The 23,625-nt window shown below is 31.9% G+C and overlaps 1 protein-coding gene across 1 annotated transcript in view; it reads left to right on the top strand.

Moving 5' to 3' along the window:
• Fkbp14 (peptidyl-prolyl cis-trans isomerase Fkb14) overlaps nucleotides 1-20,212 on the top strand; it is a 273,783-nt gene extending 253,571 nt beyond the window's left edge. Inside the window, exons 2-3 of the mRNA XM_067049318.1 lie at nucleotides 17,674-17,837; nucleotides 19,494-20,212. Of these exons, the coding sequence (XP_066905419.1) occupies nucleotides 17,674-17,837; nucleotides 19,494-19,792 (463 nt within the window). The 3' untranslated portion in view covers nucleotides 19,793-20,212. The remainder of the gene's footprint in view (nucleotides 1-17,673; nucleotides 17,838-19,493) is intronic.
• Nucleotides 20,213-23,625: the final 3,413 nt, after the last annotated feature.

Genomic DNA, 23,625 nt, shown 5'->3' with positions numbered 1-23,625 from the left:
TACTGAACTTTTAGTGCATTCTGTACAATATTTTTATGAAATGTTTCTGTTTAAAAAGCTAAATCTCAAGAACTATAGAACGTAAATTGGACGATTTAATACTTTAAATGATTTTCTCATAAGTTTTCTATTGTTGTTGATAGTTTTAAAGATATAGAGCTCCAAATGAAAAATTAATTTTAAAAATTTATTCTACCGTCTTGTAACATCCGCCATTTTTTATTCCTCTTACGTATATATATTTTCTAAAAGATGAGCCCTAACAGAGCTCTTTATGTTTAATAGTTCTCGAGATATATTTTTCAGAAGCAATATTTCATAAAAAATTTACTAAAAAAAAATGAGTAGTTTGTGAATTTATGTTGAGAAAACTTTGTCTCAGAAACCATTAGACATAGAAATGTCTATTAGCACTCAAATTAATGCTGGTTTAATGTGTTATCAAGTATTTTATGATGTTTATCTTCATATGAGTAGCAGTCCTTATGATAACCTGATTCCTGAGCGTCAAATAATTAAATGATTTTCTATTAGTTTTTTTAGTGTTGTCGAAAGTTGTATAGATATGCAGCTCCAGAAAAAAAAAAAATTTTTTATCCTTTTAAAAGAATCGCCATTTTTTATTCCTCCTACCTATACGTGGCAGATTCATCAATTTTGACTTGTAATTATACATGGTTTTCATTACAGTAATAAAAAAATGGGGTGAAATACTGGTTTTTTTCTTCCCGGCTCTTGCACTAGAACGTTTTGTTTGGAATCCTCCGATGATAAACTAATTATTTTTTTCTTCGACTCGTTGGTTTAGCATAGACACACTGAATACATTGAGTTGCCTATATTGTATAATGGCAAAACCTTTTGGAAATGGAGGCATAAGGTTGGGACAGCACCATAGCAAGGAAATGCCTACTTGGAAGGGTGGCAGTAAGGGAATTACTGATGAATAAGAAATAAGTGGCTGTTAGCAGCCGAAGGGAGAGAGAACCAAAGTGTAGCTATATCTTTATTGCCGGGCCGCCATCGCGAATATTGTACCTCAGAGCTAGCTGTACCCGGAATCTGCAATGAGTTCACTCCGTTCTCGGAGCCTACCTCGTCCTCATCGGCTAGCTCTATTCTTTTCTTATTCTTAATACATTCTAGCCTCGAAAGTCTTGTAAATAAAATTATACATTTAAATTTTTCTACCTGCATGTTAGCCCTTTTTTGTCCATTCTTTACGAGAAAATGTTAAAAGTGATTTCAACGAATCCTATTGTTCATTACAGACCTCCCAAGGAGTGTCAAACCTACTATAAATATTTTTAAATAGCTAAATGTCATCATAAAATTCAAAAACATTGTGAATTAATTTTCGACTTTTCCTAAGTTAGAGAAATTCAACCGCAATTACTACACTAATATGATAATAATAAATAATTATGAGAGATAGTTTACCGTGGATGATAAATGAGGAGAAGATGGTTGGGGGTGCGGTCAATGAAAAACACAAATAAGTATGATTAACTTATTTTAATGTGCCGACGTTTCGGTTAGAGTTTCTAGCCTTCTCCAGGGCTAAAAACAAAACAAGATAACAACCACAGTAAGTATAGAAAAATAAAAAAAAATAAAAAGAAAGTATAAACAGAATAATTTTACACATACAATGAATAATTTTACAAAATAGAATTAATAAAATGAAGTGATGAGAGAAGCGAGAAATAAAATGTATACATAGGTAATTGAAAAAGCGGGTACAATAACTTACTTAAGGAAATGAAATAAAAATAAAGTTATATAATGCAAAGAAGTATGAACATATTAGTTATTATTAATTTAAAATTTAAATATGAAAAGAAAATGAAAATTGAGAGGAAGAAAATATATGTAACAATAAAGATGATAAAGAGGCAAATTATAAGTATAGTGGACAAAACTTATAACGCGGGTAAGGAAAATGGATAAAAGTGGAGAAAATAAGGGGAAAGAGTAAAATAAAGAAAGGGGGGGGGGGAAAAAGAAGAAGAATAAAAACGAACCTGTTCGCTGGAAGGTCGAGCGCCTAATGGTGGCAGCGCAAATGGTGGTCAAACTTAGAATTAAAAAAGCCGTTACAGCAATGGCTAAGTGTTTTTTATAAAGAAAACGTTACACGGAGGGTGAAAATAAAAAATAAAAAGTAGAAAAATTTTAGAAGAAGAAAGCGTGTGAGAGAGTGATGACAAAAGGTGATAGGAAGAATTATCTTATAGAATTATCTGTGGTTGTTATCTTGTTTTGTTTTTAGCCCTGAAGAAGGCTAGAAACTCTAGCCGAAACGTCGGCACATTAAAATATGATAAACATTACTCCATCTGAATAGAGACGAATACTGAGACTATAACATATTATGTACAATTACTAACTACAGACAAATTACTGTATACAACAGTCTAGCAGAGTGTTCTCCTTTTTTCTACCGACATTACCTTTTTTTTTATATAATGCCCTTTGAGGGCAATAGTTTCACCTCCCTCCCCAACCTCCGGTTTACAACTGCCAAATGCATTATTGTTCGTATAGAAGTACTGTTAGAATAACGCATCCAATACTATAAAACATACAGAGCTTTCACGATTTCGATATGTGGAAAACATGCGGTCAGTAATAATGGCCACGAGTAAGTAAAACTTATTTTATTTGTGTCGACGTTTCGGACTGAATTTTCAGGGCTGAAAACAAAAGGCGAGATAAAAATCATTGGAATATGAAAAAAAAAAAAATTAAGACAAAGAAACAGTATAATTAGAAATCAAATAAGATAACAAATAATATTAAGAAAAGATAAGTATAATATGGCAAAGGCAGAATTTATATAAAAACATAACAAACATCGAAAATATTACACTAAGAAAAAATATTTACTAATCCAACAGTGCTCTGTGTAAAAAATGATAATCTCTTTTTCTTCCCCTTTATTCTTATTATATTAATTTTCATCTTTTTTTTGTATTTGCATAGAGCATTGTTTGATATTAAATTTTTCCAATATCTTCAATGTTTGTTATTTTTTTATATAGATTCTACCTTTGCAGTATTATACTGCGGTATTTTATTATCTTTTTTTAAAAATTTATTTGTACATGCTGGTAAGTATTTCCGCTTGGTTTAACGTATTTTTATACCCGTTATCTACCTGACGAGAAAGTCTCCACTCATATTAGTCGACATCTCCACCCTAAGTTTATTTGTCTTTTTAAAATATTTTTTTTCCTTTTTCCTTCTCTCACATTGTCTTCTCTCTTCTTTCTTCCTTATTTCCGGATATTTAGTATTCACTTTGATTTATTTTTTTAATCATCTATATTACTTTGTACTCATATTTTATCCATTATAAAATATATTCCGTTTTCATTCTTATCCATTGTTTCATAGATATCTTTTTCTTTAAAAATTTTTTATTGGGTTAATTTGAATTGTTTTCATTATTTTTAAACATTAGTTACATATTTTATCGTGTTAATTCGAGTACTAATCATTTACATAACACTCTGTTATTTAATAATTTTATGAATTACACCCGTACTTTATATATTTTATCTTATATTAATATCAACTACTATCTACTTAATTTATTGTTATGTATATTTCCAAGTTTGTTTGTTATTATTTTCTTTTATTTTTATGTTTTCCTAAATAAAGTTTATTATCTCGTCTTGTTTTTTCAGCCCTGGTGAATTAAGATCGAAACGTCGTCACAAATAAATAAGTTTCCTTTTTTTCTGTATCTTCGCAGACCGCACCTCAAGCATCCACTTCCCATATTTATATACGGTTTACTATTAACACCTCCTTGGTTTAAAATCATTGTCCCTCTTCCTAATTTCTAGTTATACTGTATATATTAATTTCTTTCTTTTCATTTTTTTTCACGTTCTTATTGTTGTTATCTCGTTTTGGTTTTTGAGCTCCGATGAAGGGCCCAGAATTTAGGCCTAAACGTCGGCACAACTAAAATAAGTTTTACTTATTTGTGTTTACTATTATTGACCGCGTCCCCTCAACTCACACAGTTATTTTTATTGAAAAATTAATAAAATAATTTTTTTAAATAAAAATAAATGAAATAGTGATTTCATAAATGAAAACGTATAGACCTTATATATATATATATATATATCCATCCTCATATAAGTGCCTAATAAGGTCTAGACGCATGTAGGAACCTACAGTCATGATAATATTGCCCGATAACAGAAGAAGACACACGTAAGATACAGCAAACAGATTTAACAAGGGCAGAGGGACAATAGGGAGGCTTTGAGGCGCTACTTATTGCAAGATGGCCCGAGGGCTAGCCACCGGCGGAGCCATCCTGTTCCAGTTATGTCGCTCTTGTTCTCTCTTCAATTCCTCTAACAGTCTGATAATAGCCGCTAAAATATGTTATATTATGTTATATATAGGTTTCATGTAATACTTTTATAACGCATAACTATTTCTAAGTCATTTAGAAGGATTATAAGCAAGTTTATTATTATATGTAATTCTGAAGAAAATAGACAGTTTAAAACAATAGAATAGAATAAAAGTCCAAATGACCAAATAGGTTTGGATATTAAGTATAATGTCCGGTCAATGTGATAAAACTATGCCTTTTTATAAATTCCCCCAGGAGTGCATTATGAATTATGCTCAATGATTTATTAGGACCGGAGCACATATAAATAATTAATGGACGAACATCCATCATTTTATTATTGACTTTTGCAAATAATAAGTGACAATTATTGAATATTTATTACCCAAAACATCCATATTTCAATTACATATTAAATACTTCAGTAAAGATTAAAATATTGAATACTATCTATTGTATATTTTCGCATTCCTTTTCTTGTCTTATTCAGCGCTATAAAGAACAAGATATACTTTGTTTTTTTGTACTGCTATGAATTCATCGTTTATTTTATATTAATCCTTTGTATCTGAATGAAGAATCCCAGAACAGTGAGCTGAAACATCACTGAAATTGAAATGAAAGTCCCCCCAGTAAGTTTAAATCTATAAAGAAAGATGTGAAATCCTGGATTACATCAACCCGATGTAGACGCCGCGAAGAAGCAGTGATCACCTGACTCAGAATAGGACATACCTGAATGACACACATCCACCTCATAACAGAAGAGGCCCCTCCAAAATGTTCGAAATGTAATGGTTATCTGACCGTCAAACACATTTTTTGAAGAATGCTATCACTAAAAATTAATTAACCAGCTAGGGATACCAAAAAATGTTCTAATGGCGTTGAGAAACGACGAATCCTTCATCGAAAGAGTCATTAAATTCTTCCATAGGGCTAACCTAATTATCAACCTTTAATTATAATTACCGATTTATCTTGCTCTATTTACTAAAATTATCTAATTTTCTCGTTATGATCTATTATCAAATAAATTATAATTACCAACTAATATACTGTTTCAAACCTCACGAAAGGGAGTCCCAATGGTGCAGACCCGCATGTCATACCAAAGGTATGACTCTGAAACAACTAGACCTTACTAAAACCAACAACCAACGGGCGTTGATGACAATGCTATTGAACGCCGTCTCAAAACAAGTCACAAAAATTGATATTTTTTTGTCTGAGTCCTGAAAGCGTAAATCGCTAAAAAACGAACAATGTTTTCTGCATTTTTGACAATTCACGTAGAAGATGCAGAACATAAAAAAAAAAAAACTTACAAAAAAATGGTTTTAGAATCCAATTTTTCAGAATAATCCGTACTTTAAGAAAACTGTGTTAAGGAGGAAATATATGCCAAAATAGGAAACCACTCCCTAAAAGCAGTCGAAAGTTTAGAGTATTTGGGTGTACTAATAACTTAAAATAATGAAAAGGCTAAGGAATTGAAGCAAAGAATGCCGCCTTGGCATTACAAAAAATTCATAATTATAGATAGAATGATCTAAGGCCTCAGAAAGCAAGTTGTTGGCATGAGAGAGATTGCATTTTGCGCAGGATCTCTAATCCAGTATGTGAAAATGGCGCAGAATGGAATTGCGTCACATTAGGAGAAACCGGATTTGGTATCAATTGTGAGAGTGAGCGAAATTAGATGGCGAGAAACAGTCCCGAAATGCTTACTCGATGATCGAACTTGAGTAAAGCCTGATTTGAGGAAGACAATGCTTGAGGTAGTTGGACAAAGTAGAGGAAGTTTGAAAAAGTTGAGCATTAGAAGATGGTATATGCTTGCCCGAGACAGGAAAATTGCAAGAGAAGCTCAGGTTAGTTGCGCCAATAAATAAATAATAATCAGTCAATGTTATTTGAGTTTTTCAACTGGCCGCCTTTGAAACTTTGCCCTTATCTTATTTATTAAGCTATATTCCGACTGAATCCTGATTAAGGTTAGGATTTTTAGCGGGGAATGGCCGCATCCATATTGCTTTGTTGTGGGGCTGCAGTCCTTACACCGGATTCGATCTTTTATACCTCCTGCCCTATTAAGATAGGGAGTGACCGTAGCAACGTGGCAACGCGCCTGTCTGGGAACCCATTGATTGCGAGTTCGAGTCCCCGGCCCTATCCGGGATTTTTTCATACTCACTTACAACCTCCTCCGGGGCATTTGTGAGGCCCGTCAGCTAATCGGTGGCACTCACAAAAATAGGCGTGGTAGTGAGGGACCCACCCTATGAAAGCAACGTCAAGAAACGCGCGATGTATTTTCTAAGTACATCGTGCGAGGCCTAGGACCTCCACGGTCTTTACAGCACCAATAAATAAACAAACCCTATAAAGGTACCTCCTTAGCGTTTTACCTATGGCAAATCCACTCATAAGCAAGCGTGTGGATGAGTAATTTGGACAGGTTGGTCTAATTTTGTGGCCGACCCATTGAGTGTCGGTTTTCGGTCACAAATCATAGGTTGCTTGTGCTGCATCTACACGTTTGTGTTCAGTTAGTTGTTTTAAAACTGCCGACAGATAAATGTTGGTTATCTTCGATTTTTACTGAATTGTGAAAAATTTCCCAAATCTTTGGATTTATTATTTAACTCTAGTTTAAGATTGTATATTTTAAAATTCTATCGATTTCGTATAAATATTTTGTTTCAAATACTGTTAATTAACATTAATGGATTTTTTAATTAAATATAGAACTAATATATATTTATAAAGACATTATAAACGTATATTTATATATATATTATAGGTAAATAACCAAGTCCCTCAGAGTAGTATCTTTATGTATGACTGCTACATTTTCGCCAAAATGAACTTACCATAAGTGCCACATAGTTTTATTTATTTTACATTTTTTTTTTTTGCTTTTATTCAAAAACGCCACCAACGATTTTGGTTAAACTCGCCGTATCAAGTGATCTGTATATCAGTGACGTATTATGGTCATTGAATTAGTTTGATAGGACTTGTTTATTTTAAATATCTATCCATTTTTCATTACTTTTTTAACTAAACGAAATTCATATTAAGGGAAAAAAGTAATTATTATTTTATTTTAAACTGCTTAATTTTAAAGCATTTAATCTGTTTCTGTAGTGGGATTAACTTTGTTTGATATTCCGTTACACGCGACTAATCTGTGGTCTGCTTATCTGCTGAGCTATCTGTGGTCTGTTTATTCTGTATATCAACTCATTTATAGAAACTGAATAGCTCTAAATCCGAATAAAAATCTTGAAAATCCTGCAAATAACCGCTCATTGAAGAATGACTTAATCCGCTAAAGCTAGGAAAAAGAGTTGGACGGCTGATCCCCGCTAAGGGATAGGAATCTCATTAAAGGACTAGCAGCCCTCCAACAAAGATTAAAGCCTTGAATCCTCTATTTTCCTCCTTCTTCTGTATTCTTTATTCTCTTCCTGATTGAATTCTGCGACAATAGGAAAGTTTAGCTTGGAGATAAGCTTATCCGATTGTGTTGTTGAAATCAACTTTTTCCCTGATTAACAAATTTATTTCATAATTATCAAGATAATGGATTGTATTTTTATTTATTATTAGCAGACCTGGAAATGCTTCGTAATTGCTAGATTTAGGGATGTAGATGTATTAATTTAATGTACTTAAACGTATTTTGATAAAAATTTATATATTTAGTTATTTACACATTGGATTAATGATTTCATTAATTCCTTATTATATCTATTTTGTTTATAGCTGTAAATAATATTAGGTAATAAAAACATATGGTATTAAAAATAGAAATAACTCCAATACCACTTGACCAATCTACACGAAAGTTGATAGTGGTTAAGGACTCTATAAACAGCAGCAAAGGGCATCTAATTAAACAAATTAGAACCGGGGGCATAAAAAAAAGTTTGAAAAAGTTTCTTTAATTTGAAACCAACATTTCGCCCTTATTTATTAAGTGTTTCGACCACTAGGATCATTTCGCCTTTACCATATCATCAAATCAACTTTACCCATCGTCGTAAGCCTACTGACTGCCCTACAATATACTTTAATAATGTTGCTCTTACCCCTGCAGAACATATCCGCTACCTTGGTCTACAGCTGGACAAACGACCAACCTGGAATCCTCACACCAGACTGAGAAGAAAGGAAACTGCACATCCATTTAGACTATAACAGCACTTACTAGACAAACGGTCTAAACTTCCAATTCAGTATAAAAGATTAATCTACATGACAATAAAAAGACCTATCAGAACATATGGAGTTGAGCTTTGGGGCTCCACTAAACCTTTGAATTCCTCTCATATCCAATAGTTATAATCCAAAATCCTTAATGCTCCTTATTTTGTCACAAACAAAATCATCCATAAAGACCTCAATGTTCCCCATGTAACCGATTATAAACTCCCTAACCACTCAAACTCATTAGTTTTTAACCTTGATCCCTCTTTCATTCTGGACAATCCTCCGGGGTGTCTGAAAAGAAGATAGCCTCGAGACCTTATATTGTAAAAGTGTTTTTAGACTGCTGCCAATGGATAGATCCTCTACCTGCTTGTTCCATACCATTATGATATTACTTCAAATTTAATTGATGTATTTTAAGTACAGTTGTAAATATCAAGGAATTAATGTTTTAATAGATGAAATGATTTCCATAGTGAAATTAAAAGTATGACATATATGAGGTTAATATAATTATATGAATTACAAATACGCATAAATTACATGGATGGGAATTGTTGTTGAAGCGAATTATTATTTGTAGGATTATTAAGGTGCATGAATATGGGACAATAGTCCCGAAACGTTGTACAAATAAAAAAGAAAAATATAGAATAAATTATATTCAACTTTTGAAAGTTTATAACCTCAAAAAATTTATTAAAATTGATTTATCAGACTTCCTAAAAAGAAAATCCAGAATAAAAAAAAATGAAATAAATTCAACACGACTTGACCAATATACTCGAAATTTGGGAGCGGTTTAGGGCTCTAATTAAACAAATTAGAACCGGATATAAAACGTTTGAAAATTGTTTATTAATTTGAACACCATATTGGCATATTCGCCATTTAGTACAAGACTCCAAGAGGAGAGAAAAGGCAGTTATCTCAGCCTAATTTTTTTAAAATTAATGAAAACTGTATAATCACTAGTCAAAATTGATGAGTCTGCCAAGTATCGATAGAGGGAATAAAAAATAGCGGCTGTTTCAAAGCGATTAAAAAAAAATAATTTTTCATTCGGAGCTCTATATCATAAAAAGTATGAAAAACACGAGAATACCTAAGAGAACGTCATTTAAAGAATAGTAAATTTGCTAAAATATGAGCCCTAATAGAGTTATTTACGTTAAATATTTCTCGAGATATAGCTTTTTAAAAAGCAACGTTTCAGTAAAAATGTTGTATGGGATGTACTGAAAGATCAGTAGTTAGTGAATTTTTTTGAAAAATTTATAACTCAAAAACCATTTGACGTACAGATGTCTATTAGCACTTAAATTAAAGCTAATTTAATGAGCTATAAAGTAGTGTATCATGTTTATCTTCGTAGAAGTAATAGTTTACATGAAATTTGCTAAAATAAATTGATTTATAGTTGTTCTGACAAATTTTCATTTGCCAAATTTATATTCATTTGTACATAAAATTACTACCCCTACGAAGATAAGTGTTATAAACTACTTTATAGAAAGTTAAATTTCCTTTATGTTGAGGGTTGGCAGACATATGTGCATCTTATGGATCTAGAGATACATTTTTTCAACATTCCAATATTTTATACGAACAACTAGAAATTAACATTTTGTGAGTTTATTTTGTCAAATATCATAAAAACTATTACTCCTACAAAGATGAACATAATTAACTATTTTGTAGTAAATTTAACTTGCTTTAATTTGAGCGCTGGGAGACATCTGTACGTCCAATGGTTTCTGAAATGAAGTTTTTCATAAATCAAACTTATTGTAATTAATGATATTAGCAAATATCTTGAAAACTACTATTCCTACAAAGGTAAAGGTCATAAACTTCTTTAAACTAGGTTTATTTGAGTGCTAATAGACAACTACTAATCTTTCAGTAAATTTTTAAGAAAGTTTGCTTTTTAAAAAGCTATATCTCGAGAACTATTGGACGTAAATAGCTCTTTTAGGGCTAATATTTCAGCAAATTTACTCTTCTTTAAATAGCGTTCTCTTATATTTTCTAGTGCTGTAGTTAGTTTTTAAGATATAGAGCTCCGAACGAAAAATTAATGTTTTTTTAAGGTTTTTAAACAGCCGCCATTTTTTATTCCCCTACCTATATTTGTACTTAAATTGAAGGCATAATAAGTACTCTGCGTAAGCCTCTTACAAACTGATAAGTGTTATTGACAGTTCCCAATGCTAATTCTAAACAGTATTAATCCTTATGTTACCAATAGTCTTTATAAAGTTAAGGATAAAAGGCCATATTAGTATTCTATCTAAACCATCTCCTAAACTAAGCGTTTGCGGACATACCTTCTCTTTGAACAACATTTAATATGAATCGTAATGTTTACATTTAATTAATAAAGTAGTTAGAACAAATAAATAGGTGTTATTTATTTCATATATCGTAAATAATTCATAACAATGAAAATCTTTAGGAGTGAATATAACATAAAGCCTTTACGGACATACTATCAGAGGATTTTTTTTCTTGTTTTGAGTTCCTTAGTTCATATTTTCAGTTTGGCCACTTAGCCCTGACACACCCTTTATATCCTTTTATTCACTGGTTGTTATTTTGTTTTTTTATTCTTAGCCCTAGAAATTCTGGCCCAAAATAGTCGGCACTAATAAATAGATTTTTTTTATTCTTATTTGTGTTATTCTCTGACCGCACCCCCAAGTATCTTCTTTTAATTATTATTTAATAAGATATTGTTATGATCCTATCTCACTAAAGTCACGCCCCCTTTTCCAATTAGCCAAAAGGACTGTCGGGCTGAGGAGCTGTCGGGGGGAGGAGGGAGGGGGAGAGAGACAGCGCCGAGAAAATTCTAAAGGAAATTGTTTCCAGAAAAGGAAGAGAAAATGGTAAGAAAAGTGGATAAGTTTAATAATTGAAGAGGCGTACAGAGAGGACATGTTTATACCGTGCCCTGGGGAAGCGTGCATACAGACAGCCACTGAGCTACATGGGTCGGCTCATTTATTCATTGGGCCTAACTACCCCGCGTCATGGCTACTGTTTATTTAAATAAGGGAGACCCTCCACAACAGTAACTACATCATATCCAGGCCAGATTAGTATTTTAATTTCACATCGCTACATTAGACTTGCCACTTTATATTTCTGTTGAATAATGGAATAGGGTGTTATTGTAGTTTAACTGCCTCTGCCGGGTAGTTCCCCGTCATTTGTGCCCGGCATTCTTTAGGTAACAACAACATTAGGATATGTATAATTGACTCGTATATTAGTCCAAGATCTGCGGTAAAATAACAGCTTTTTATTATTTCTTCTTTCCTCATACTTAATTTTATTATTATTTTTCTCATTAAGCCTTTATCTTATAATAATACTTAGACTCATTCAATACTATTTTGTAACGATAATGTTAGTTGCTTTCTTAATTTATCTTATTCACGATGGCTGTAATCTTGGTTTTTGTTCTTAGTCCTCATGAAGGTCTGAAATTCTGGCCGAAACGTTAGCATTAATAAATAAGTTTTCACTTGATCATCTTCTCCTGATATATTCACGGTCACCAATCTACTCATCATTATGAGTATAAATTACTTCGGATCAGACACATGGCACCATATAGTACAAGAGCCGGGAAGAAAAAAAGGTAGTTATTTCAAATAGGTACTTTAGATAGAATAAATTTGCTGAAATATAAGCGCTAATAGAGCTATTAACGTTCAATAGCCCCCGACATATAGCTTTTTAAATTGCAACATTCCATTAAGAATTTCTGATTTCTAATTTATAGTTAAAATGAATGCATTTCTTATTTTACAGTGCATTCGTTATGAAATGTTTCAATTTAAAAAGCTATATGTCGAAGGCTATTGAACGTAAATAGCTCTATTAGCGCTTATATTTCAGCAAATTTATTCTATCTGAAGTACCTATTTGAAATAACTACCTTTTTTTCTTCCCGGCTCTTGTACTATATGATGCTATGTGCCTGATCCGAAGTAATTTAAACTCAGAATGATTAGTTAATAACTTTTAAAAGTTAGTGGGCCTACGAATCAGCTCTATACTGATTTAATTAACGTATTTAGTTAACGTATTTAGTTAACGTTAAATTTTATTTACTATTACTATATATACTATTACTATATTTATTATATTACTATATATACTAATTTTGATTAAATTAAATACTATCATGGTACTCATAGAACGCAGAGGTCATATTACTGTTAATCACAAATAATAAAATCTTTAAGAACACATAACGTACGCAGGCATTGTCTGGTAAATGAATCATATAAATGAATAATGGCGACTTAGACAGCTGAGTAAAAATCGGAGGTTGTTGAGTCGTTGCTAAGTGACGCCAATCAAATAACCCCCACTGACCACTGTATTATCATTTAGATACTATTATACAAAATATAAATTCTATTGTTCCTTCTAGAAATGAAATGAATTTCAAAAGAAAATTCTATGAATAGAAATATTTCTAATCAACAACTAAGAAATAATTATAATCAATTAAGTTGATATTGCACCTTAAAAAATATTTGTTTTTTAAACACATTTAAATACACTAATCAATATTTAAATACATATACATTATATCATTATTTTACAAATCTAAAAAGTTTCTTGAGTTTGAGTCAAAAAATCTTAGTAATTGTTCATATTTTTTCTTACCTTATTATTAAATCATTTCATTTTCTTTATTATTTTAATTTTTTTCTTGAGATTATTTGCAGCTTCTCCGTCTTTTATTTTTTAACCCGAACCAGCAAAAATTTATTCTGGGGAGGATAATTATTTTCAAGTACGCAAAACCCCGCGCCTCAACAAAAACTATGTATAATTACTAGTTAACGTAGAACCGTTAGCATTAATAAATAAGTTTTCACTTGATCATCTTCTCCTGATATATCCACGGTCACCAATCTACTCATCATTATGAGTTTAAATTACTTTGGATCACTCACATGGCACCATATAGTACAAGAGCCGGGAAGAAAAAAAGGTAGTTATTTCACATCAATTTTTGATTACTTTAATAAAAACTGGTAAAGCCATAATTTTAGTTTCTTTTATTTTCTTTAATTTGTATTTACTTCCAACTGGTTTATATATTTTTTTTATAATTTAAAAAATTTTTTAAATTTATTTGTTCAACCATTAGGTACTGGAACTTTAAATTTATTTTAAAAAAGTTATTACGTAAATCGTAGACGTATTGAAGTTTGTTGTGGTAGTGTGTATATATAGACTTCGTTCGGGACCTATACAAAACATTACAGCTGCAATGAGATTGCGGCCTGTACACGGTCTGATAAGACAGTCTGCAGTCAGTACTGGCAAAGTTTGGAACTTCTCGAACGATAATTGTCTCGTTCTCACCCACATATAATTAGCAGTAAAAATTGATGAGACTACCAAGTATAGATATAGTTTGGGGAATAAAAAATGGTGGCTGTTTCAAAACCTTGAAAAAAAATTTATTTCCATTTGGAGCTCTCTATCTTTAAAACTACTTAAAGCACTAGAAAACATTAGATACCATCATTTAAAGTAGAATAAATTTGCTAAAATATAAGCGCAAATAGAGCTATTTACGTTCAATAGCCCACGAGATATTGCAACATTTCATAACGAATGCACTGTAAAATCAGAAGTGCGCTAATTTTGAGAACTATAAATCAGAAATTCTTTAAGAAATGTTGATATTTAAAAAGCTATATTCGGGAACTATTGAACCTAAATAGCTGCCTATAGACTAACTATAGGTGCCTAGTGGTTGAACAAATAAATAAATAAAAACTTAAAATTATAAAAAAAAATATATAAACCAATTGGAAGTAAATACAAATTAAAGACAATAAAAGAAACTAAAATTTTTGGCTTTACCAGTTTTTATTAAAGTAATCAAAAATTGGTGTGAAATAACTACCTTTCTTTATTCCCGGCTCTTATACTATATGTTGCCATGTGAGTGATCCAAGTAATTTAAACTCATAATGATAAGTAGATTGGTGACCGTGAATATATCAGGAGAAGATGATCAAGTGGAAACTTATTTATTAATGCTAACGGTTCTACGTTAACTAGTAATTATACATAGTTTTTGTTGAGGCGCGGGGTTTTGCGTAATTAAAAACAATTATCCTCCCCATAATAAATTTTCGCTGGTTCGGGTTAAAAAATAAAAGACGGAGGACCTGAAAATAATCTCATGAAAAAAATTAAAATAATAAAAAAAATGAAATAAAAAAAAATGAATTGGTTTCTCTTGTTACAAAAAATAAAGGAGTGAATTGTGAAATAAAAAAATTCTATTTGTAGAATTTTCTTTAGAAGTTCATTTTATTTCTAGAAGAAACAATTGAATTTACATTTTGTATTATAATATTTAAATGATAATATAGCGGTCAGTGGGGGTTATTTGATTGGCGTCACTTAGCAAAGAGTCAAGTGTTATTTGATTATATGTTTACGTTTCTATTGTTCGCCCAAATAAATGTTCAGATCCGAGGGTTTTTTTTTTTTGTTCTTTGGAGCTTTCTTCAATACTCAATTGATTTGAGGTAGCTTAAATCCGTTAATTACGATTAAATATTTCCTTTCACTTACATATGTATAGATGGAATTCAGTACGAGGATTAACGAATAGTCACAATAATAAATCGCCTACAACATAATTATCAAAAAATTAATAAATATTGCACAAAATTAATAGTTGATAACAAATCCTACCAAATTAGAATTTTTACAAAAAGTCAACTAGATATAAATTATAATATCTTCACAAACTCAACACTCAAACCTCAACCGAAATCCGTAGAATGCCTTGATTTAACTCGGAACAGATCTCTTACATTCACTGAATATACCATTAGGAAGACATATACAGCCGAAATTTTTTTTTAAATGTTCCCCCTACTTTGACGATTGTTGTTCAGTTTACGGGGGTATCTCTGGGGATCTTGAAAGTTAAAGCGGTTGATTAATTGCTTTATACGTTTCGTCTTCGGGGTCCCCAGAGACGACCCTGTCACCCGATTTTATGAAGAGTTGAAGTGGATTTACTTCTCCTTCCGTAGTCCATCTACGACGGAATCCTTCCTCTACCAAGTTATCCAGTCTATTGTACATCTCTGATATCCTTCAATTTAAATCCTCAGTACATTCTCGCAACGCTCGCCCACGGCCTTCAGACTTGTATATAACTGCCCATCAAACCTTTACAGATCTTTCCTAATCCGTTCCTTTTCCCTACAAAATTATATTTCCTCCTTCATTCGTTCTAATGCCCTTTCAACCCCAAATCCCATATCTTTAATCAACCACTGTTCATCTAATCCAAAAAAGAAAAGAATAAGTAACTAATAGATATAAAAAGTAACTAAGATATGTAAAAATAAACATATAATAATTATTAAAAATATATACAAAACATTAATATAATATATAATTATTAATTATTCATAAATAGAAGAGATGTTATTATTCATTACTCTTTATTCAAAATAAAGTTCATCCAATACTGTGTGATGAATAATGAAACGAGATTAAAGAATTTCCCGTTTTATTCTTTTCAATAAACTGTAGTGAGATTCCGTTTAAATTCCTATCTATATTAAAATATGTCAAACAAATTCTTTAGAAAATAAAAATTGAAGTTGAAATTTTCTTAATAAGATATGCTTTTATTTAAGAATCTACTGTTCAACTTATTACTGTTTTGGTGAAATGTTTTTAAAATCAATAGAATTTTTATCTTTTTATATATTTTCATTATCTTTTTCGAGAATGGTAGTTTTATTAATAATAACAAAAATATCCAAAGGTTCACAACCTTCTTTATTAAAAATCATGTTTTAATAAAGAAGGTTGTGAACCTTAGGATATTTTTGTTATTATTAATAAAACTGTTCAACTTATTACTGTTTTGGTGAAATGTTTTTAAAATCAATAGAATTTTTATCTTTTTATATATTTTCATTATCTTTTTCGAGAATGGTAGTTTTATTAATAATAACAAAAATATCCAAAGGTTCACAACCTTCTTTATTAAAACATGATTACATCTCCAACGTTTTGGCCGATCCGACCGTCATCAAGGACAATCCTAATTTTAATGCTACAGCCTCACATTAATTTAATAAAATTTTCAGGCCCCTATGATATATACTCAAGTCAATTTAACAACCAGAACCCACAGGGTTGACTCATGGCTACAGTATAACAGAAAACAATTTTCTGCCCAGCCGAATTCGAACTCGGATCCTTGGAGTAGAATCGTGCAGTTTTTTAATTAAACACATTTAAAAATAGAAAGTACCCTGAAGATGGAGGATTCTGAAATATCGGTGTAGTGTAAATAATTTTAAAATATTTGGAAAGAAGAAAAAAGAAAATATTATAATATAAAGAGGGATATAAATAATTGTTTCTGATATAATAGTGAAATGTCTTTAATATAAAAAAAAAAAGTTAAACATTAATTTTAAAAAAAAAATTTTTTTCTCACCTCCTGGAGCAAAGAAGAAGGCATTTACAAATATATAAATACATATATACATATACCGGGTATTTCATTTCCTTGTTTTGCCGGGATGGCATTATAAGAATGGTTGCCGGGTAAATTTAATTTTTTAAATATTTAGCAGAAAAATATATAAGAATGTTTATAACAAAAAAGTTACCGGGAATTAATACTAATTACGAAAAATATCATAATAACGGTAGATTTGACAACTGTCTACTGTCAACTAAGACGTCTTGGATGTCACCCACTCCTTCTGTCCGTGCCTTTGGTGGGGTATAACCCCGCCTACTAGGCTTCACTTGGCCTGACAGCTTAAATTCCATCAGCCCCCTGCATTATACTCCTTCCATCTAGGAGCAGTTCTATCTTATAGCATTAATAGTGTCTATAAACACATTTAAAAATTAGTATATGACTACCTATTTAATTTAAGGCAGAACCTCATTGTTAATTATTATACTGGTTAATTATGTCAATATTTTGCTTTTTCATGTTTTGCTAATGGATATTTATTTGTTTACAGCCACGACCGTGAACAGCCCTTCACTTTCCAACTCGGAGTGGGCCAGGTGATCAAAGGATGGGACCAGGGTTTGGAGAATATGTGCGTAGGCGAGAAGAGGAAACTGACCATCCCTCCAGAACTTGCCTATGGTGACAGGGGAGCAGGAAACGTCATCCCAGGAGGTCAGTAGTATAAGTTATGGGATAATGTGAATTACACTATGCCAGGTAATTTAGGTTAGTGAATGGACACCTTGAGGTGGAAATCGAAGAATCGAAACAGAGTCGACTCTTAAGAAAGCATGTAGGATATTTTGTTTTTATTAAAGACTGCTTATTATTATTATCATGGAACTGCCTACAAGAACCCGGGGCCTCCTCCAGCACAGCCAACCAATCTCCGCAATCTCTTTATCTCTCCCTGCATCTTTGAACATTCAACATCCTATTTTTGTTTTCCATCCGATTTCTCATATAGCATCTTCTTGGGTATCCTTCGATCGGGCCTCCTCTCTACTTATCCTATCCAACATATTCAAGCTCTTTTCACTAATGGCAAGATGTTGGGTTCCCCGAAGAGTTCCATCACCTACTCATTCTATCTTCTCCAAATCCCCTTCTCCGAGACTCCTCGCAATATCATTCTCAATACCCTTCTCTCCCAGGAGTTGAGCATTCGTCCCGCTTCTCTTTTCATGGGTCGTGTTTCACACCCATACATAAACACTGGCCTTACGATGTTTTGTAGATGACCACTTTCATTCTTTTAGAGAGAGCTCAAAATTCGATACTCTTGTAGTCGGAAATAACATCTATTTCCTGCCTATCCATGCCTCGATTTCTCTCTGTACTTTGTTATCATCTATAACCAGGCTTCCCAGGTACTTAGATAAACCAGTTACAGAACTGAAACCTAAAAGTTACTCTACTATTTACTTCCTTATCCCTTCTTGAACTTTTCATGTACACATTCTTATTTTTATTAACCTTGAGGCCCAGTTTAGCTGCTCTCTGGTCTTTTTCTATTTATCATATTTAATCTCGCTTTATTCCTTTCTTCCATTGCTATCCTTCCACTCTTCGTCAAACCAGTCATTTCTGGAAGCTGGTTCCTTCTTCCTCAGTATATCTCTTGAAGTTATTCAATTTTTTCCATCTATCATTTATGGTTGTAGGTTCGATACCATTTTTCCCTTTTTTAGTTTTCATTAAAGTAATCAAAAATTGGGGTGAGATAACTGCATATTTTCTCCTCTTGGGCTCTTTTACTATTTGCTTTGCCGGAGATTGGTGCAACCGGCCCTAAAAATATACAGTTTCTTATAGTCCTGCCATACTTGACCAATAGCCCAGATGAAGCCCTGCAACGGAGCGAAACCTTGATGTTGTACTATTTTGTGCATCTTTTTTTGACCGTCATCTTTACCCATCTTCCCTCATTAATTACATACATTCATATAATAATCTTCACACTTCTCGTAGAAGTTAAATGTTAATTATCTTTATTTTATTAGTTTATTAGTCTTGTTCAAGAATAAAAAAAGAGGTTTTGAAAATAAAAAAGTTAAGAATATTATTATTTTTATTTAACATTTATCTAATAAAAATAATAATATTCTTAACTTTTTGGGGGGGAATAAAGAGGTTTTGAAAATTAAAAAAAATAAAAAAAGTTAAGAATATTATTATTTTTATTAGATAAATGTTAAAGAATTAATTTGTATGGAAACACTGCTTAGTAACAACTATTTCAATTATTGATATGATGGTGTTGTAATTTAATTTGAATCCATTATTCGATTTCACAAAAAAATAATACGAAACTCTCGATGTTCTCAGGTGCAACACTGAATTTCGAAGTGGAATTGATCAACATCGGCGACCAAGCCCCCACCACTAACGTCTTCAAGGAGATCGACGCCGACGCGGACAAGATGCTCTCCCGCGAGGAGGTCAGCGAGTACCTGAAGAAGCAGATGGTCGCCGCCAGTGAAGGTGGAGAGGCCTCGGAAGAAGTTAAGCAGATGCTGGAGGAACACGACAAGCTGGTCGAGGAGATCTTCCAGCACGAAGACAAAGACAAGAACGGGTTCATCTCCCACGAAGAGTTCTCCGGCCCCAAGCACGACGAGCTCTAATTCCAAACTGATTGTTGATAATATCTGTACAAAGTCATAACCTCTTTCCCCCGTATTCAGTCTCATGCATGCTCAAATCTGTATCTTTCACTTCCAATGAGGAAAATGTACATATCACGTTTTGTACAGTCCCGTACACACTACCCATTCCATATTTATAAGTTATATTTTATTTTTTTCAAACTAACATATTAGTTTTATCTTCCAGTTTAAATTTTCGTTTTTCATTTATGTTAAGAAAATATTTGTAAAAATGTTAAATAAACAATATATTATGCAACGAGACTGCTTTGCAATTTTATAATATAAATATATTTATGTAAGTATATGTTAATGTGATCCATTCCATGTGCAATTACATGATATATGTGTTGTTAAATTTTGGAATAATGGTTTATTAATAAATTTTGTTACAAAAATTGTCCTTTTTTTCTTTTTAAATTATTAGATCATAATTGTATATATGTATAGTTGACCGTAAAAATTGATATATAAGAAGATGGTCAGGGTTGCGGTCAAAAGTGAAACAAAAATAGTTTACAACTATTTATTTTCCAACGTTTCGCCCCACTTTGCAGGGCTTCATCAGGGCTAAAATGATACAAAATAATACTATGATAAGATACAATGATAGGAATAAAAATACAAAGATAAGATACAATGAAAAGAATAAAAAACAAGTAACAATGGCAAGAGTATAAGTTTCATATAAAAATACGTAAAATATAAAGCTAAAAAAGTACAGGAGATGTATATAAAACAAAAGCAATACGGAAAAAAAAAAATTTATCACTACTTCCTGTATACGCGACGTATTTGAAATCGTTATAAAACCGTTATACAGCTTGCTACCACTCTACCTCCTCCCCACTCCTCCGCGCTTCCACTTCAATGTTTCTGTCTGTTCAACTTATTCATTTGGACAGGTATGTTGTCCTTTTTTTTTTTTTTTCCTTTTTTCGTATTGTTTTTGTTTTATATACATCTCCTGTACTTTTTTAGCTTTATATTTTACGTATTTTTATATGAAACTTATACTCTTGCCATTGTTACTTGTTTTTTATTCTTTTCATTGTATCTTATCTTTGTATTTTTATTCCTATCATTGTATCTTATCATAGTTTCATTTTGTATCTTTTTAGCCCTGATGAAGCCCCGCAAAGTGGAGCGAAACGTTGGAAAATAAATAGTTGTAAACTATTTTTGTTTCACTTTTGACCGCAACCCTGACCATCTTCTTATATATTAGATTATAAGTTTGTTCTTATCAATAATAATTCCTGTCCATGATTTTTCTTTTCCTTATTCTAAAACAAAACTGGAATAATTTTGGACTGAGTAGTATTTGTATACTAAGCAAAAAAAGAGGGCAAAACTGCCGAGAACGCTCTAATAGGCAAACTTAATAATTTCCTCATCCAATGCTATAGTCTATTTGAATATAAAACTGGACCTTCATCTAAAGTTTTGTTCCCATCTTTATCAGAAAACGAAAACGGTCAAGGGGAAATCCTACCGCCTACACTCTCCTGACATCATCAGTTAACATAACAAATCTATAATAGCTTACTCCGTCTGCGCTCCTCTATGTCGCCCCCTTGTTAATCCAACTCACCGATAGTATACGACAAAACTTCCAAAGTTCTCTGCTACAAAAGATCTTATGGACTACAGTATGGAAGGAGGAACCTTGGGTTCTTCACAAACTACTGGATGTTCCAACAGTCCTAGATTTAATCAGGAGGAGACATACTAAATTCCTGGACTCGCTAAAACATTAAGCTTATCTCTATTCAAGACATTGCAACCAGTACCCGCACCAGTACGTTGACGATAGGCAGTATCAGGGACATTCATGATGTTGTGTTAAATGTAAAATGTTTATCATCTTAAACGTTATAAGTATAGGATTGTGAGCAACCCTTTTTAAAGTCATGTTAAATGTTTGAGAGCTCCTAGCGGATTTTCTGAGCAACTTGTTTTATAACCTTTCCTTCCAAAACTTCATGTTATTGTTTACTTCTAAGTTTTGATTAAATTAATATATTACTACATGCCTAAATTGAGTGAAAAGTGGAAGTTGTGTGAAATTTTGGCTACTGAGTGCCTTGTTAATCTTCTAACTCGTGAGGAAGAGAATCAAGATGAGCTAAATGATAACTGTCATTACAGTATTATTATTTCCGTCGATTGCTTTATTATTTATATAAACAATCAAAACAATACTAAAAAAAAAAAAAAAAAAAAGCTACCAGCAAATAACCTAACACGGTAACTAACAAAACGATGACGACCTCAGCTGGTCTGTTGCGTGACACCATTCTGCATTTAACAGACCATGTTAAATCTTATATCGTTTTTACATGGTAAAAGATGGAAGTTTCTCCATTTAACATGAGTGTTTCCATTTAACACGTTTTAACATGTTAAACTTAATATCATGAATAGCCCTATTATTGTGAATACGCGTAAATTTAGGTCTAGTTTGTAAGTACATTAAGACATACCATTTGTGTTCCATCACCATCTAATATCAGTTAATATTTACCTCAACCACCACATTCATGTTTTTAAATGAAACCTAGTTTCAGATAAAATCATATTCCAAAACAGCATATATCACCTACCAAACTATAATTTCTAATAGGGGGTTCAAAAAAAAAAAAAATGAAAACGAAAAAAAAGAAAAAGAAATTCACCTATCACAATTGTAAGACAAGCGCACGTAATACGGTAAGTACAATTATTTAACTTATAAATAGAACCTGCCATAACAAATGTCTTCTGATGCTTATTTAGACCAATCAAAAGGAGGCAATTAATTGTAATGCGTGGATAAAAATATTTATCGAACAGTCAACCTTTCTAATGTGCTGTCTCGTAAATAGAATGGTTGTATACGGAGAAATTTCTAAAAGATGTTCCTAACACAGTAAACTGCCAGTTTCTGCTTGATTATCACCTAAATCAAGCAGAAACTGTCGTTTAAATATAAGATTGAAAATTGCTATTTATATATTTTTTTAAATAATAGGAAAAGGAAGTTTTGTAAATAAAATAAAAATATTGAACAAAATGAATACATATATGATTGTGAATAGCATTAACTATGTATACGTCTAATACGTAGCGTTGATAAAATCAAATGAAACAAATACAAATTATTAAAAAAAAAAAAGAATAAAGAACAAACATCACTAACCTGGGCCGCCCATAGCTCAGTGGTTAAGACACAGTTTTACCAATTTGATGTCTATTAGCGGTGCTGGTTCGAATCCGGCCTGGGACGTTGCGTTGACTTTTTTCATTGAATGGTGGTCCCACAAAATGAAGAACTTTGAACCCCAACCATGGTTAGGCAGTATAGGACTCCAATGGGAGTCTTGGCCGAAAAAGAAGAAAAAAAAAACATCACTAAGGGTTGTACCATCACATTTTAAACTAAGATTAGTGTAATCTTGGGTAAACTCCATAATTATACGTTACACCAAAGAAGTCAACCTTTAAATCTGGCAGTAAACTTTACCGACGAATGTTAACCGGTTAAACTGAGATTTAGAGAAAATCTATGATTAACTACGTAATCATACAAGGAACCTTCCATAGTTCCAGTTGGATCTGTTATCTGGAAGGTGTATTGTACTTTTCCTAGTTTTCTATTTATTTGATGTAAACTTAAGTTATATGCGTTTACACACAATGTAGCCTTTTAATTCATTAGGCATTTTTTAAAATAATAATGATTTGCTCCTGTAAATGAAATTGTAAATGAATTAGAAAAGCATTTCATTATTTGTGCTGGTAAATTATGATTACTAATTAAAAATTGCTAT

This window comes from Halyomorpha halys, unplaced genomic scaffold (genome assembly GCF_000696795.3).
Source record: "Halyomorpha halys isolate HHAL.00 unplaced genomic scaffold, Hhal_1.1 Scaffold201.1, whole genome shotgun sequence".
NCBI classification, from domain to species: domain Eukaryota; kingdom Metazoa; phylum Arthropoda; class Insecta; order Hemiptera; family Pentatomidae; genus Halyomorpha; species Halyomorpha halys.
Note: the sequence above shows the minus strand (reverse complement) of the source record. Positions and strands in the feature narration are given on the sequence as shown.